This window comes from Myxocyprinus asiaticus, chromosome 34, assembly GCF_019703515.2.
Source record: "Myxocyprinus asiaticus isolate MX2 ecotype Aquarium Trade chromosome 34, UBuf_Myxa_2, whole genome shotgun sequence".
Lineage (NCBI taxonomy): Eukaryota > Metazoa > Chordata > Actinopteri > Cypriniformes > Catostomidae > Myxocyprinus > Myxocyprinus asiaticus.
The window spans coordinates 9,005,060-9,023,166 of NC_059377.1; the positions used below are offsets into that span (position 1 = coordinate 9,005,060).

Below are 18,107 nucleotides of genomic sequence, written 5' to 3' on the forward strand. Positions count from 1 at the left end.
CCTTTTCTATGTGGATTGTGCACCGATTTTGCACCAAGGGGAAACTTTCAACGGTGGAAAACCAGACTTTTAAATATAAAATTTTGTAAATGCAACGACTGGAATTGTTTGGTTGAAGGGGGTACCAAACTGTGAATCCTGAACAAAACAGTTTGGTGAATACATGTTTATACATTAGCTTCCACTCAGCTGAAAAGCAATGAAAGTAGCTACGTGGTTAGCTAGTTAGCTATAAACTCGTTGTCATGGAGAGTAAAAGATGGACTTTATTTATTTTCCAGCATTGTGTCTCACCAATTAGGTAACACCGTAGCGTGAAATCAACACTCAACAGACACAATCCACCACCGCGCCATTGTCTACTGAGCAGCAAAATTATGCTCTGATGTTCACCTTTCAATCTGCTACATTACTTACAGCACTGACAAACTATAGCTGGCTAACAGCAAACAGATGTGATAAACATGAATGACATGGTTGTCAAGGACAGGGTTAATGTTATATTAGTTATATTGAAAAGGGAAAATGATGGGGTCACTGTTTAATAACTTTCCAGTATGTATTTCACAAAATAGTTAGCAACTTACTGTGAAGACACCACTTAACTCCGCCCTGTCTGCAGAGCCACCGTCAGCTCAGCTCTGTAAACAATGGAGTCGGAGCGCGCTCTGCTGGACAAACTACATTGTGACACCAATTCTAAAGCATTGTTTTTCTTCATTATATGTTCTGAAAAAAAAAAGTTTAATATCTGCGCATATCGGTAAACATATACTATATATATAATATATACGATATATCTGTGAAAGGCTAATATCGGCCGATAATATCGGCTGACCAATAAATCGGTCAGGCACTGGTACATATATATGTCTTGAATATTTTAAATTTGCAGATACCCTATTTTACTTATAAGCTGTGTTAAGGCTGTGTTGAAAGTGTGCCACAGCCTGTTTAAGTAAAAGAAGCTGTGATACATTATTTTGAGAGATGTGAGTTTGTTTTGGTATGGACATACAATTTTAATTTTATTTGTTCAGGTCTGAAAAAGGCCTGAAAAAGTCTTAAATTTACCAAATAAATTCTGCAGCAACCCTGGGTTGTAGCCTCAAGTGGCTTATTGCTTTATGCCGTTTTGTATGCGTTTTTTTTTTTCCCCCACAGCAATCACGTGTTATTACATTATGTGCATATCGTGACACCAGTGGCATGTTCACCACTGAGAACAAGGTCAACTTCCTGGCCAAAGAGGAAACAGCAACCCGCACCCAGTCAGAGACAGAGACAATCATCCAGGACATCAGGTAACTCATCATAGCCAGTGTTTTTCTCTTTGTTTCAATCCAGTGGCAGATTCTTATGATTATATTTCTCTCTATTCTTGTGTCTGCCAGTAATACGGTGGATGATGAGGAGGAGATGTTGTATGGGGAATCAAACCCTCTGACTAGCCCCAGTAAAGAAGAGTCCAGCCGCAGTGGTGCAGCATCGAGCTCAACTCAGACGAGAGAGGGCGTTCAGAACATACAGGAGCCGTCACACTGGTGCCTGCTGGTCAGAGAGAATGGAGTTATGGAGGTGATGAACATACCATACACACAACAGAGATATGGTCTTGGGTCATATTTTTTGGTTGCAATAATGCATGGACTTATGCATTATTATTGGGATAGTTTACCCAAAAAATTAATTCTGATATCATGTACTCGCCCTCATGTCGTTCCAAACCCATACAACTTTCTTCCATCTGTTGAAATTAGCTATTTTGAAGAATATCCAAACTTCTATTTTCATACAATAAAAGTAGATGGTGGTTTATACTGCAATGGACTGAAAAGCACCACAAAATGCAGTCATTTGAAGACATTCGACAGACTGAAATTGTATTTGTTTCTCTGATGAGAGAATGTTCATTTTAGGGTGATCTATTCCTTTTAACTTTATGCAGTAAATCCGACCATAAGTTGTTTAGTACAATTGCATAAGGCTTTTATTTTTTATTAGTATAAGTTCTCATATGTAAAGCACCTTAAAATGTATAATTTTTTATTATTGCTGGTTTAAAATCTCTTAATCAGATCTACCAGCTTCCAGACTGGCGCCTTGTTTTCCTCGTGAAGAATTTCCCTGTCGGTCAGCGTGTTTTGGTTGACAGCTCTGCTAGCCAATCAGCTACTCAAGGGGAGCTCAAAAAGGAGGAAGTGACAAGGCAAGGAGAAATCCCATTGGTCAAAGAGGTAGCTTTAGTGTCATTGGGCTACAACCACAGCCGCCCTTACCTTCTGGTGAGTTTATAACAGCCATCTCCCTGATTTTTGTTGGAATCTGTAAAATTAGGGGTAGGGTCTTTTTACTGAATGTATAATTTTGTTAATGAAATCTCGAACAGGTGCATGTTGATCAAGAGCTGCTCATCTACGAGGCCTTTCCGTACGACCAGCAGCAAGCTCAGAGCAACCTGAAAGTGCGCTTTAAGAAGGTACATGTGCTGTGTTTGGACTGAATAAAGGGAAGTTTGCTTTTATTATGTTTTAATGATAATGGGCCTTATTTATGAAACACAAGCAGAACAATATTCAATGTATATCGCATATAAAACCATCGTTATGTACATTTTGTGGGGCGATTTACATAGGAATTTATTTATTCATGATTTCCATTTAAATTTGATTTACTTGTGTTTTATGAATTCATTTCAATGAGTATAATGATGGATTTGTTGTCTTGCCCTCAGATGCCTCATAACATTAACTTTAGAGAGAAGAAGTCCAAACTGAGGAAGGACAAGAAGCCTGAAGGTCAGGGGGAGGAGTCTTTAGTGGTCAGGGGTCGTGTGGCCAGATTCAGATACTTTCAGGATATCTCAGGATATTCAGGGGTAAGTCATCTGACATCCTGTAACACTGGACATGCATTATATTCAATTTGAAATATATTTAAATAAATATATTTGTGTTATTAAACAATATTTTCAACCATCTACTAGTGTCATGCAAGCTGTACAAGTTAGCATCGATTTTAAAGGGGTCATGAAACCCCTTTACTAGCTCCACATAGTAAAACTCAATTTCAGGGTTTACACATAACCCACATCCAACACATTGCATCTGAATATATTAAACTGTTAATTTCAAGCACAGCTGTTAACACTCACACCCTGTCTACATCAGATGCGAGAGGCACGTCGTGTCAAAAGCAATAGATCCCATTATAATCAATGATGCTGTCTACACTGGAAGCCTCCATTGCATTGCGGCGACAGTAAACGGGTGTCCACTACTACTGCCAACAACAAATAAACGGTTTAGAAAGTTTGTGTCGATGCACCCAGTGTAGACAGGGTGTCAGCACCATAAACTATCAAACAGTGTTTTTAACTGCCCCATCCTTCAATAACAGTTCCTTTGCAAAGCTTGAATCATTTTATGACTGGTTCACAAGCAATCCACTCTACAATATGCTAAAGACACATGCACATGACGCACATACAGTCTAAAGCACGGTGTGAACTAGACCCACACACGTTCAATTTCCAGTATCATCCTGCACTGAAATGCACATCACCGAAAACGCATCAAGGCTGTCAAAGACGTCCATCTAGTGCATGTTAACATACACCAACAATTAAAAATAAAGCAGATTGGCGAAAGAACGTGTCCATGATGTGTTGGTGCTCAAAACAACAAGAGCAACAGCAGCTGAATGAAACGGAATGGCTTCTCCTTTTCAGTGTTGTAACTTGACACAGCGTCTAAAACAAACATCTGTCTAGTGCATTTTACTGTATTTACAAAAAGAAGAGAACGAGGTGTTTTTGCAGCTTGGTTTCAATGAATGTTTTTATTGCATTGGGGATTAAGTTTTGAATTCTGAAATTTACTGTATGTTTTTCTAGTAGAAAGACCACTTATATGTCAAAATATCAAGGAGAATTGTATTCCTCATGACATGACCCCTTTAAAGTCAACATGGAATAAAAATTTAGAAAATACACATTACTGGTCTTATTGTGCACAATTCATCTGTGCATGTTATTCCAAAGAAAAAATGGTCTTGGTAATCTTTTATCAAAATGTAATAACTTGCTTTTCCTCTAAAACAACTTTCCTTGTCTATTGGTGTCACTTGTCTGTGCGGTTATTGTAAAATGTTAACCTACAGCCAAATAGCTATTTAGACATTGTTTTACCATGCTTGCGTTCAAGTCTGATTCTGTACTGATATGGAATGCCCACTTCTCTCAATTCCGAATGGATAAAATCTAGTCCTACCCTACATGTTTTCCTTGTTGAATATCCTGTTTCACTCTAAAATATGTCACATCACAGAAGTAAAATTTTTGGGGTAACTATCGATAACCAACTAAATTTCACAGACCACATCTCAAAGACAGCACGATCATGTAGATTTACACTCTACAATATCAGGAAAATAAGACCCTTCCTCTCTGAACATGCCACACAACTACTTCTTCAGTCACTTGTCATAAAATCAAATCAAATCCCTTTATTGTCACTCAACCATATACACAATTGCAACAGTGGGTGAAAGTCTTACTAGACTGGACTACTGTAACGCTCTCAATGCAGGCCTCCCTGCATGCGCAATTAGACCCCTGCAAATGATCCAGAATGCAGCAGCATGTCTGTTCTTTAATGAACCAAAGAGAGCACGTTACACCACTCCTTGTCTCTCTTCAATGGCTGCCTGTTGATGCACATATCAAATTCAAGGCTCTGATGCTGGCATAAAGAATAGTTACTGGGTCTGCTCCAGCATACCTAAAATCATTTCTGCAGAGCTATGCTCCCACCAGAAGCCTGCGGTCAGCGAAGGAAGGTCGCCTTGTTGTACCAACACAAAGAGGCACCAAAACACTTTCCTGGACTTTCGGCTTCATCATACCACATTGGTGGAATGACCTTCCCAACTCCATTCGTGAAGCTGACTCACTCTCTTATCTTCAAAAAAACAGCTAAAAACACATCTTTTCCATGAGCACTTCCATGAGTATCTTGAATACTACTATTCTGATGCTAGTGAAACTTTGTAATACGGCACTTTTCGTACCACTGTCTCCTTAAGATGATTCGCTTGTAATGTATTCCTCTTTTGTAAGTCGCTTTGGATAAAAGCATCTGCCAAATGAATACATTTAAAATTAGTTGCTGACATTGATATGTTGATTCCTAACATGTTGACAGCTTACAGTGAAAGTCTATGAAGCCAATATACCCTTTTTTGCCCTATACACTTCCATTATAAATTGGTTGTGTTATTAATAATAACCACGGCTTTCGATTTAACGCGTTAATATTGTGTGATTAATTATATGAAAAATAACACGTTAAAAAAATCAACGCAATTAATTATGCTTCTGACCTGTAGAATAGGGTCGTCTGTGTCCTGCAAGACTACTACAAGGCACGCCCACTACAAGTTACGCCCCCAAAATTCTGAAGTCTTGCAACAGTTGGATGTCACATTTATACTGTGTTTGTTGTGTTTATTTGTAGTCCTGCAGAAACCCTACATCTACCCCTAAACCTAACCCTAACCACAAAGATTAAAGGTGCACTTAGTAATTTTTTGAACGTCATCTTAGGCTTACACTGACACCTAGCGCCGTGGATGCAGCATAATTTAAACGCAATAGTTTTCAGTTATTGATGTCTTTGTAGAAATTCGCAGTTCACAGTCAGCCAGGATTAATTTAATCAGTGAGCGAAAGTGTCAAATAACAGGACGGTTACTGAGATTAAGCGAGTAGTATTCGGCTGATCATGTGATTCTAAAATGGCAGCCTCTCTCCATGTAGATTAAAACAGCTTTTATAAGGTTACTGATATCACTAGAGTCTTCATCTCATGCAAATGTGCTTATGAGTTTATACAAGTGTTTCAAAATTACAATTCATTTCTTTTGAAGTAAAACTTTTTAAATGAGGGAAAAATGACTGAGTGCACCTTTAAAAAATGAAAGGTTTGTAAAATTATTAAATATACCGTCATACCACCATATCTCTAGGTGGCGACAATGAGGAGAAACATAATGAAAATGTAGAGGAGAAGAAGCTGTATCACTGTGTAACTAGCAGGCTAATTGATTAGTGGTTTGCTAAGCTAATATGGAGAAAACAGAACTGACAAATGTTCAGTTTCACCATTTAAATCTTAAAAATGTGGTATGTGACATAATTTAAAAGTTATTCTTTGTCATATTTACATGAGACAACATAAATCATACAGCGATTGCATTGTAGTTTAAAAGTTCTTGTAGCTAATAGAATCGTTTTGTGATCCAATGGGGGCATTACTTGGAGTGGGCATGTCGTGTAGTGGGTGTTCCTTGACATCTTGTGAGACACAGACAGATACTCTTGGACCTGTACGTAAATTCCGTAATAATAATTGTTCCTACCATCTGAGCAATTCAAGCTTGATATACCACCTTGATGCAGTAGGGGGGAGTCAGCGCTCCAGCTGTACAGGCAACATGCCTCTCAAACCAACAAGAAGGGGGCTCAGCCTTCCACAGGTGACGCACTCAATGACAGTTGGACCGAGCACAACAGGATTCAGGGATCTCGAGGCGTGTTTTTCAAAGTTTCAAACTACGTGTAACTTGACACAGCATGCTAAAAACACAGCACTTATGACTAGAGATGCTAAAAACTTAGACATGACACAACCAAAGTGAAAAGCTCCAAAAGTGTCCGTCTGATGCATGAGTACATAGACCAACTTTAAAAATAGCGCAGAGGGAATTAGGCCAATAATAGGCTTATGTTCAATGATATGGAAATAAACAATATTTTCACTTTGAAAGCCAGTTTTTGTATTGTCTAACTGCTTTATGATGCAATATGAAGTAATGTATTTGAATTTTTTGAATTACATTTATTAAACCAATGTTGAGAGCTCTAATAAAATCACTAGATAAATGTTGTTTTTTTGCTGTTTGTCAGGTGTTTATCTGTGGACCGTCTCCTCACTGGATGCTAGTGACCTCTCGTGGGGCGATGCGACTCCATCCCATGACAATAGATGGTGCTATTGAATCCTTCTCGCCCTTTCACAATGTCAACTGCCCCAAAGGATTCCTCTACTTCAACAAACAGGTAAAACATATTTTGGTATATATATACAATGTGTTATGCAACATTGTGGTATTGAATGTAAAATCACTTCTCAAAATGTAAAAATAAACATGTTGTGCACTCTCTAATAAATCAGGATATCTTGGGAAGGTTGTCATTTACATTCAGTCATTTAGCAGATGCTTTTATCCAAAGCGACTTACAAATCAGGAACATAGCAAGCAATCTGTTGTTCAAAAGTCAACAATATCTGCATTATCGCACTGTTCTCAGGTTGTCTTGACTTGTTCAATTTGTGTGTGTGTTCTTGCAGGGTGAATTGAGGATCAGTGTGTTACCCACCTACCTCTCTTACGATGCACCCTGGCCTGTTCGCAAGATTCCACTCAGATGTACCGTCCACTATGTGTCGTACCATGTTGAATCTAAGGTAACCCTCACTATAGCTGTGGGAAATGGATGAGGAGTTCAATGAATGTAGTAATCTAGTATTAACTCTTTAAGCTCGGATTGGCCTAGATTTGTTATTAATATCAAAATATTAATAACTACAGTCTTGATCCAAAATATTTTTTTTTTTTTTTTTTAAAGCTTAGAAGCTCTATTTTACAATGCATGTAGGCATTATGACCAAAACTGAACAAGTGTTTTGAAATTTGCAGACAAATCAGAAGTGTTCCGTTTTGATAATTTATTAATAATTTTGCACTGTACATATTAGTCTAATCGGTAAAAACATCCAACTGATCAAATAGCCATGTGTCATATGTTGTTGGAAAGCTCGCAACCAGCCTATTTGTTTTACTCACAGACAAAAATATAGCGAGTAATAGCTAAGTATACTTATGTCTTTGGCATACGTTACATGTAAACGGGTGTTGCTTATAAGCCACGTTTTCGCTTGTATCTTCACGAAAAATAAACAAAACTTAAAATTTCCATTACATAGAGGAGGCGATTCCCATTAAAACAAGCCCATACACAGCGTAACTGGATGCATATATCATTAGATAATCCACACGAAGCATAATGTGCACCAGCACATAATGTGCTATCTGACTAAAAACACATTAGCTTACCTGGATCAGATGACTGAAATTATGAAGTTTGTTGTCCAACATCATGGAACGCTAAACCAATCATATTAGGATTCAGATTGCTGCAACCAGAGGTGGAAGTCATCCAGATATGGGCAGAGAGGATCGTTCACTCTAATTACATATGGCCACCATGAGATGGTGGCAAGTACATGACACAGACTCAATGATGACTCAAATGACACAGAATGGAACTGAATGAGATCTTGTTACTCATGCCTGTATGCTTTTGAGAGAGAGCAAACCTTTAGTCATTGTTGTATTTGCAAGTATCATAATTTATCATTATCCGTATCAATAACATTTTTTAAAAGTTTTCTTTCAAATGATACCAAACAATTGACCCTCTTTGTTTTTTTTTTTGTTTTTTTTGTAGATTTATAAGCCTTTAATTTTGGGCATGCCACTGAAACAGGAAATCTTTAAAAACATCTTAAGAGATTAAAGGGTTAAAATAGCCATATTATAAATGTTTTAAACATTTTATATGTTTCCCTAAGGTCCACTCAAATTAGTCAAGGTTTCTTATCATGTTAGTCATTGGTAATGTGTGTGTGTGTGTATGTGTTTTTTAGGTGTATGCAGTGTGCAGCAGTGTGAAAGAACAGTGCACACGGATCCCCAGGATGACTGGAGAAGAGAAGGAATTTGAGACCATTGAAAGAGGTGTGACACTGTTTTTGTTTGGATGTATGAATGGAAGGAGTAAGGGGCTGCTCAGGCCAAACACACACTTGTAAACGTGCCACATCTCGCTGTTTTTTGTGTCCACCACAGACGCACAGAGTTTTTAAGACACAATGTCATGTTAAAAATAACTTGAGACACCTGCTTCTGTTATATTTGTTGTGCTGCATCTAGATTTTTTTAAGTACAAAAACACGTTCGGTCTGAAGGGGGTGTGAGGAAATACAATTACATTTCCAAGGGGGGAAAAATGCTACTTTTACAATTAATTACAGTTTTATTTAGACTTGTACAGTACATATTACACAGTTTTATTTAAAACAGCAATGAAGTCCATTTCAGTGTAAAATGTGCTCATTCTTCTTGTTATACAAAGTTTGTGCGTCAATGTGTTTAATTGGAAAATATTCCACAGTGTGTATTGATTTACATTGATTTTCATTTTCTTTTAAGTACAAAAAAATGTCTAGTTACTTTTGATTGAAACATTTAATTGTTTAATGAAACTTCAAATAAAACATTGTAAAGGAATAGTTCATCCAACAATGTAAATTCTGTCATAATTTGCTTGTCGTTCCAAACCAATATGAATTCCTTATGTCAAAGACAGAATGAAAACCTTTAAAGAATACCCCAGTATGTTTTTTCAATACAATTGCAATTGATAGTGATTCAAAGGACTCAAAAGTATCAAAAAAGAATGTAGTCCATGCAGCTTGTGCACCATATTCCAAGTCTTCTGAAGACATATGATTTGGTAAGAAACAACCCTAGTCATCTTTAAAAATCTTCATGCCCGTTGTGTTTATGAGCGCTACTCACTGTTTTTAGTGCTACGGGTTTGGAACAACGTGAGGGTGAGTAAATTATGACAGGTTTTTTTTTTCTTTTTTCATTTTTGGGTGAACTATTCCTTTTAAGTATCATATATCTGTACTCTTTACACCCCTGGATAGAGTAAAAAAAATTATTTGGGTCTGAATAGTTTGCTTGTTCTGTCAGATGAGCGGTACATCCACCCTCAGCAGGACCAGTTCTCCATTCAGCTAATTTCTCCAGTTAGCTGGGAGGCCATCCCAAACACACGGTGAGAACCCCATAGTCATGTGTCACCTCACCAGAGATCCTGAACATTAGCATAACCATCTGTGTAATGTTGAAATGTGTTTGTCAGCATTGACCTGGAGGAGTGGGAGCATGTGACGTGTATGAAGACTGTCGCTCTTAAGAGTCAGGAGACGGTATCTGGACTGAAGGGATATGTGGCTTTGGGCACCTGCCTCATGCAGGGAGAGGAGGTCACCTGTAGGGGCAGGGTGAGTCTTCTCTTTCTCCTAACTACCCCTAGAGTCTGACTTCTGAGGCTAACCTGAAAATCTTCCCCCACCAGATGTAAACAGAGCAGTGAATTTAGCCATGCTTGTATCCTTTCAACATGGGCCTCTTTTGGGTAATTTTGCCTGATGTCTCTGTGTATCCTTCTCATCAAATGTCTGATGTGGGTTTGATTTCTGCTGACAGATCTTAATTCTGGATATTATTGAGGTGGTGCCAGAGCCCGGTCAGCCCCTCACTAAGAACAAGTTTAAAGTGTTGTATGAGAAGGAACAGAAGGGGCCTGTTACAGCTCTTTGTCACTGCAGTGGATACCTGTTGTCTGCCATTGGACAGAAGGTAAAACACACACAGCCCTGCTTCACTTAAAGATATTTATACACTTGCAGTGAATAAGTGAATGTATTCCCGGAAACTACGATTAATTAAATGTTTAACGCTATTTAGGCAAATGCAGTTGCACAATTTGACTTTTGAGTCGGTTCTGTGTGATCATAGTTGTACACTCGTTTATCACCATAAATGGATCATTTATTTATACAACAAATCCAGATGGGACTTTTAACAATATTAAACTCCTTTGCAGTAATTCAACTATCATTGAACCATAACACTTATAAAGGGATAGTTCACCCAAAAATGAAATTCTTTCATGATTTACTCACCCTCATGTCATCCCAGATGTGTATGACTTTCTTCTGCTGAACACAAATGAAGATTTTTAGAAGAATATTTCAGCTCTGTAGGTCCATACAATGCAAGTGAATGGTGGCCAGAACTTTGAAGCTCCAAAAAGCACATAAATGCAGCATAAAAGTAATCCATAAGACTCCAGTGGTTTAATCAGTGTCTTCTGAAGTGATATGATTGCTTTGCATGAGAAACAGATCAAAATTGAAGCCCTTATTCCCCATTTTATTCACTTCATTTTTGGATTAATTATTCCTTTAATAAAATCATATTTAAGTATAAAAATAACCTAAGTTTGTATTTTGTATGCATGTATATAATAGTAAGGTGAATGTTGTATACACTGGCTGGCCAAAAAAAAAGTCACAATCTAATATTTCCTTGGATCTCTTTTAGCTTTGATTACGGTGCGCATTCGTCGTGGCATTGTTTCAACACCCTTATACAACGTCACAACATTTATTCCCATCCAGAGTTGCATTAATTTTTGGCCGAGATCTTGTATTGATGACGGGAGAGTCTAAACACTCCGTAAAGTGTTTTCCAGCACATCTCAAAGACTTTCAATGGGGTTAAGGTCAGGACTCTGTGGCGGCCAATTCATTAGTGAAAATGATTCCTCATGCTCCCTGAACCACTCTTTCACAATTTGAGCCCGATGAATCTTGGCATTGTCGTCCTGGAATATTCTGTGCCATCACGGACGAAAACATTCATTGATGGGATAACCTGGTCACTCAGTACATTCAGATAGTCAGCTAACTTTTTATTGCAGCATAATGTTACTGAGTCCAGACCTGATCAATTGAAGCAACCTCAGATCATAACACTGCCTCCAGAGGTTTGTACAGTGGGCACTATGCATGATGGGTGCTTCACTTCATGCACTTCTCTTCTTACCCTGATGTGCCCATCGCTTTGGAATAGGGTAAATCTGGACTCTTCAGACCACATGACCTTTTCCCATTGCTCCACAGTCCAATCTTTATGCTCTCCTAGCATCTTCCGACATGGTTGTTTAAGAAATGAGAAGCTACACACTGCATCATTTAGGGTTAAAGGAGTTGTTACCAGCTGAAACATATTACTCACTGCAATAATGATCCAATCATAGGCTCTTAAAGTATCTGCTTATTTAAATTCCAAACGGGGCATTTTATTCATCACAGTTTGTTGATTTATTTGTATGTCTTGTGTATGCAGATCTTTTTATGGAGTCTGAGGGATAATGATCTGACAGGTATGGCCTTCATCGACACTCAGCTCTACATTCATCAGATGCACAGCATCAAGAACTTCATCCTCGCTGCTGATGTCATGAAGAGCATCTCTCTGCTCCGCTACCAGGAAGAGAGCAAGACGCTGTCACTCGTCAGCAGGGTAACCACCTATAATCCATAGTTTGTAAATGGATGAATCTCACCAAACCTGTCAATAACATGTCCAGGTCATGTTTCACCCCAAAATGAAAAGAAATAAAAAATATTTTAAGAAAACTGACCCTATATGTTTTGGACGTTATTTTCATGACAATTAAGCACATGTCCCCCCTCAGATTCTCATTACCGTAATGCAAAAGAATGTGATTTTATTTAAATCATGTTTATTCATCATGACAGTATTTGTTCTACTGCCTTTAATTTATGCTGATTTAAATAGTTGTTTTACACTATTTTTTCCTCCTGTAATACAGTAAAGAGATTCTAATGAGAATTACAAATGAAACTCTGGACATGTTACAGTAAAAACAATTGTGGGGAAAATTGATGAAAGTTGCCATGTCACAATGTAAAAAAATCTTAATTTTGGAGTGAAATGTGTCATGAGATGCATCCAAATAGCTTGATATCAACTATTTCTGTACGAGTATTTAGTTGTATTTAACTTGTTTAATTCATTGTAGCCTTTCAAAGATTGTTTCTTTCTGTTTCTTCGTAGGTTGCAAAGCCACTGGAAGTCTACAATGTAGAGTTCATGGTGGACAATAACCAGCTCGGCTTTCTGGGTATGTGACTTACTGACTTAAAGGATAGTTCACCCAAAAATATAAATTCTCTCATCATTTACTCACCCTCATGCCATCCCAGATGTGTATGACTTTCTTTCTTCTGCAGAACACAAACAAAGATTTTTAGAAGGATATTTCAGCTCTGTAGAGCCATACAATGCAAGTGAATGGTGACCAGAACTTTGGAGGTCCAAAAAGCATATAAAGGCAGCATAAAAGTAATCCATATGACTCCAGTGGTTTAATCAATGTCTTTTATGTATGCACGATATATCGGCGGACATATCGGGATCAATAAATGTTAATTTTTTAGTTATCACTTATCTGATATATTAAAGCCAATAAATTATGGCTTTTTCAGGCACTCACTACTCACCACGAGGGTTTTGATTGGTGTCTTCTGCATGACGTGACACGTCAGCACGCAACAGACTTTGCTTTAGAAGATCATACTAGATCTGAGTAACCACTCCATTTTACTTATCCATGCCACACATTCATTTTGTTTCTTTATTCTTTTTGTTTATTAAAGCATATTGTCATGTTTACAGTGAGTTTGAGACTTATTTGCATTCTTTATTGTGGTCTTTTGACAGGTTTGAATTAAGTGCAGTGCACTGTATTTATAAAAGTAGCTCGCTCATCAAATTAATTATAAATTGCAGAGTCAATAGACTCTTTTATTTAAAAGAAAGTTGGCCATAGGAATATAACATTTCTTTATTTAACTGGTTCAAATTAGTCTTCATTTGGTAAATGATTATGGGAAAAGAAAGATTTTGTTTCCTTGCAGGTTCCTATGAAAAAACATAGATTTATAGGAAGAAAAGGACTTAAATATTGATCTGTTTCTCACCCACACCTATCATATTCCTTCTGAAGAAATGGATTAAACCACTGGAGACTTATGGATTACTTTTATACTGCATTTATATGCATTTTGGAGCTTCCAAGATTTAAAGTAAATGTTTTCAGTAAATCATGAAAGAATTTTTGGGCGAACTATTCCTTTAATCTATGATCTCCAGAGCTATGTATGCTATCACCAGATTTATGCTAAAAACTCAATGACTGTTCAAGGCATGACTTAACGCCTTAAACACCCTCTCAGTTTCAGACAGAGACAAAAACCTGATGGTCTACATGTATCTGCCTGAAGGTATGTGATTTCTTTGATTCCCTCAGTAATACCTCCAGGCTTTGCTCGCAAAATGTCTTTTCCAAAGCCCAATGTCACGCATTCCAATATTATTTATTCGTCTTCAGCTAAAGAGAGTTTTGGGGGCATGCGCTTGCTGCGAAGAGCTGATTTTAACGTGGGCGCTCACGTGAACGCCTTCTGGAGGATGCCCTGCCGCAGCACTCTCGAGACAGCCAGTAACAAAGCGCTCACCTGGGACAACAAACACATCACCTGGTTCGGTGAGTCACGTCTCAGCTGTTGATTAAAGGTGAAAGTTCTGCTGCGCTAACGGCAACAAGCAGAATTGCAGAAATAACGCCCGTGTCCAAATGCACGAAAGCCCACAGAGATCATGCCTTATTATTATTGGTGGTACTCGACATGGCAAGCATTGCTATTACTTACGATTTAGGGATAGGGATTTGAACAAACCCAATTATTTTAACTGTGTAAACACACATAACACCTTAGCACTCTGGCTGCAAGTTTTGAATGGGCAAAGATCACTCACATTTCCTTCAGAAAACGTATAAATATAGGGATTTTTTGCAGTAATATGAAGGAGTTATTTATTAAACCAGGAAAAGATTATTGACTTCTTTCACAATTGGTTTCCTGAAACAATATGGATTTTCAGGATACACAGTTGAGGCATCAGTTTATTCGTTTCCTGAATAAAGTGTTTTGATTCTTACTGTCTGTGCAGCTACACTGGATGGTGGTGTCGGCCTGCTTCTGCCCATGCAGGAGAAGACGTACCGCAGACTGCTGATGTTACAGAATGCCCTCACCACCATGCTGCCACACCACGCAGGGCTCAACCCAAAGGCCTTCAGGTACTCATTACTAGTGCTTGGAAAAAAATGAAGTTCAATGTTCTGTTGGAAAAGAGATCACCTTTTTTGCTCTAGAAAGAGCGCAACAGTCAGCACAAAAGTGTATTCTGACAGTAAAAATCCCAGTCAGCTTTTCCCTAGGCGAATATATTTTTAAAGACAGATCCACCGTGAGGTCTGAGATTGTAATATATGCTATATACTTCTGCTGAAGCCACCAGTCCGCATTATTTCAACTGAATTAAACAAACAAACAACGTAATTAATAGTGGAATTCCTGCTGAAGAGCCAACAAAGTACATCAAACAAGCACATCAGTGATCACCCACTTCTATGACCTACTGTGAATAACGCAATCGATTCGGTCTCCCTACACCCTCAAAATACTTATATACAGTACTGTGCAAAAGTTTTAGGCACTTGTGAAAAATGGTGCATAGTGAGGATGTCTTCAAAAATAATGCCATAAATAGTTTTCATTTATCACTTAACATCAGTCAAAGTCCAGTAAACAGAAAAAGAGCTAAATCAATATTCGGTGTGACCACCTTTGCCTTTAAAACATCACCAATTCTCCTAGGTACACCTGGACACGGTTTTTCTTGGTTGTTGGCAGATAAGATGTTCCAAGCTTCTTGGAGAATTCTCCACAGTTGTTCTATCTATTTAGGCTGTCTCAATTGCTTCTGTCACTTTACGTAATCTCAGACTGACACGATGTTCAGTGGGGGGCTTTTGTGGGGCCATGACATCTGTTGCAGGGCTCCCTGTTCTTCTATTCTAATCTTTTCTATTTGCAAAAGTAATGTTTGGAAGTCTAACATTTATATTTCCTAGTGACACACTAAAGCTGAAGATATAAATAACTATCTTGTTTTTGTGAATCATCTTAAGTGCCTAAGACTTTTGCACAGTACTGTAGTTGCAAATATATGAATGTTGAAATTAAATTAAAATATATTGTTTCTATACATATAATCAACAACATAAAATCAGTAGTTTCATATTTTTCCATTTGTTTTTAATTCGATTATCATTCGCAGTGCTTCATGGAATTGTCATTTATTCCCTCATTAAAGACGTTAAGTACAGTACCAGTCTTGTACCTTTGTCTTTTTGTCCTATTTTTAAATATTTTTTTGCCTTAAATAAAAGTTTGTAATGTTGTGAGTATTTTATGAATCCCACGAAAGAAATAGGTAACACTTTAAAATAAGGTTACATTTGTTAACAGTTAACTACATTAATTAACATGTACTAACAAAGAACTAAGAAGGCTGAAAAAGTGGACGGGCACTGTTGCCCTCTATTAAACTTGTTTCTTCTGGTTTAACTACTTTTTGCTGAAGGGATGTTAGACATTAAACATTTCAAGTAATGTTTCAGGGTTTCTTCAGGTTATATTTTTCAGGATTTTGTAACGACAGATAGCTGATGGCATCAGAGTTTACAGAGATCATCTGCTTCTTGCGCAGTAACTCGTATTAACTCGTATCTTAATACTCTGTTACACAAGGATTTGCTGGTTGTGAATTTCTTAAAGGAATAGTTCTCCCAAAAATGATAATTCTCTCATCATTTTCTCACCCTATGCTTTCTAAACATCATACGACTTTTTTTTGCCGAACACAAATGGAGGTATTTTGATGGAGATATGATGTGAATATATCCATACAATTTCAGTCAATGGGGTCCAACACTTCCAAGTTCCAAAAAGGACATAAATGCAGCATAAAGGTAATCCAGAAGACTCAAATTGGTTAATCCATGTTTTATGAAGCGATATGATCGGTTTTAAGTGAGAACAGACCAAAATATAACTCCCTTTTCACTCTAAATCTTGACATCTGTAGTCTCCTTGGTTTTGCCCATTTACACACGCTGTCCACGTGCTCTGTGTATGCATCAAGCGCAAGAAAATGAAATCCAGCATCAAATCATGAAAAGGAGAATGCAGATGTCAAGATTATATAATAGGTGATAATATCACCTCAAAAGACATGGATTAACCCACTTGAGTCTTCTTGATTACTTTTATGCTGCATTAATGTCTTTTTGGAGCTTGGAAGTGTTAGACCCCATATGTCCATCAAAATATCTCCATGTGTGTTCTGCGGAAGAAAGTCATACGTTGTAAATGATGAGAGTATTATAATTTTTATACTATTCTTTTAAGTTCTCCCAGCTAACATTGATGCCTTTCCAAAAATTCTGCAACTCTAGAATGAACCCCTCTATTGCAACACCAATAGATATTAAAAAGATGCTGCTGTTAAAATGGTAATGTTTATTTGCAGAGCTTTATTAAATTCTGGGTTGCTTTAGTCAGTTTTTTGGTCATATTAGAGTTTTCTTGTTTTTTTTTGTTTCTTCTCATCCTCTTTTACCCCCAGAATGCTGCATTGTGATCGGCGGACATTACAGAATGCTGTCAAGAACATCCTTGATGGAGAGCTGCTGAATAAGTATCTGTACCTCAGCATCATGGAGCGGAGCGAACTGTCCAAGAAGATCGGTACAACACCAGACATTGTGAGTGCTCACTAGATATCACAATAATTACCTTTCACAGCTGTCAAGACATTTTTGCCAAGTGAAGCAATTGTCCTTGTGTGATCACAGTAATCTTCACCTGTATTTCTATACTGTTAAAGAGAATTTCTACATTTGTTTGTTTCAGATCTTGGAGGATCTTCTGGAGATTGATAGAGTAACTGCCCACTTCTGAAGAGCTTCTAGGAATGTTTCTACATCTGGAGATTTCTCTGTTGGCCCACTGCACAAGCTGTTTTATATACATTGTTTCAAAGAAAAGCCAACAAATTGTTATAATTTAAAAGGAAGAAGGAATACAGGAAATACTGTGACATTTCTTAGAAAATTTTGTATGGAAAAAAAGATTGTGATGAAATAATGTTAAAATGTAACTTGTGACATTCAAAACAAACATGCTGATATTGAAAACCACTGTTTGATATGTGTCGTCATTGCTTACTATAGAGCGGACTTAAGTTTAGCTTATTGTACTGATAGGTAATCACAGCCACGCTGATTTTCAGTACAATAGCATGACTGTGAGTGTGGTCATTTAATATTGATTGCCACTTGTTTAGTTTTGCTCCACCAAAGAAAATAGTTTGGTTACAATGTTGCAAACCATAGCATTGAAATT

General features: G+C 37.5%; 1 protein-coding gene across 1 annotated transcript in view; it reads left to right on the top strand.

The window, feature by feature from the left end:
- LOC127424832 (cleavage and polyadenylation specificity factor subunit 1-like) overlaps nt 1-17,902 on the top strand; it is a 38,848-nt gene extending 20,946 nt beyond the window's left edge. Inside the window, exons 21-38 of the mRNA XM_051670290.1 lie at nt 1,165-1,304; nt 1,395-1,578; nt 2,079-2,285; nt 2,390-2,479; nt 2,735-2,878; nt 6,968-7,120; nt 7,413-7,529; nt 8,772-8,862; nt 9,886-9,970; nt 10,058-10,199; nt 10,405-10,557; nt 12,112-12,288; nt 12,847-12,913; nt 14,028-14,075; nt 14,183-14,338; nt 14,806-14,935; nt 17,329-17,467; nt 17,616-17,902. Coding sequence (XP_051526250.1) covers nt 1,165-1,304; nt 1,395-1,578; nt 2,079-2,285; nt 2,390-2,479; nt 2,735-2,878; nt 6,968-7,120; nt 7,413-7,529; nt 8,772-8,862; nt 9,886-9,970; nt 10,058-10,199; nt 10,405-10,557; nt 12,112-12,288; nt 12,847-12,913; nt 14,028-14,075; nt 14,183-14,338; nt 14,806-14,935; nt 17,329-17,467; nt 17,616-17,663 — 2,271 coding nt within the window. The 3' untranslated portion in view covers nt 17,664-17,902. The remainder of the gene's footprint in view (nt 1-1,164; nt 1,305-1,394; nt 1,579-2,078; nt 2,286-2,389; nt 2,480-2,734; nt 2,879-6,967; nt 7,121-7,412; nt 7,530-8,771; nt 8,863-9,885; nt 9,971-10,057; nt 10,200-10,404; nt 10,558-12,111; nt 12,289-12,846; nt 12,914-14,027; nt 14,076-14,182; nt 14,339-14,805; nt 14,936-17,328; nt 17,468-17,615) is intronic.
- The last annotated feature ends 205 nt before the right edge of the window (nt 17,903-18,107 follow it).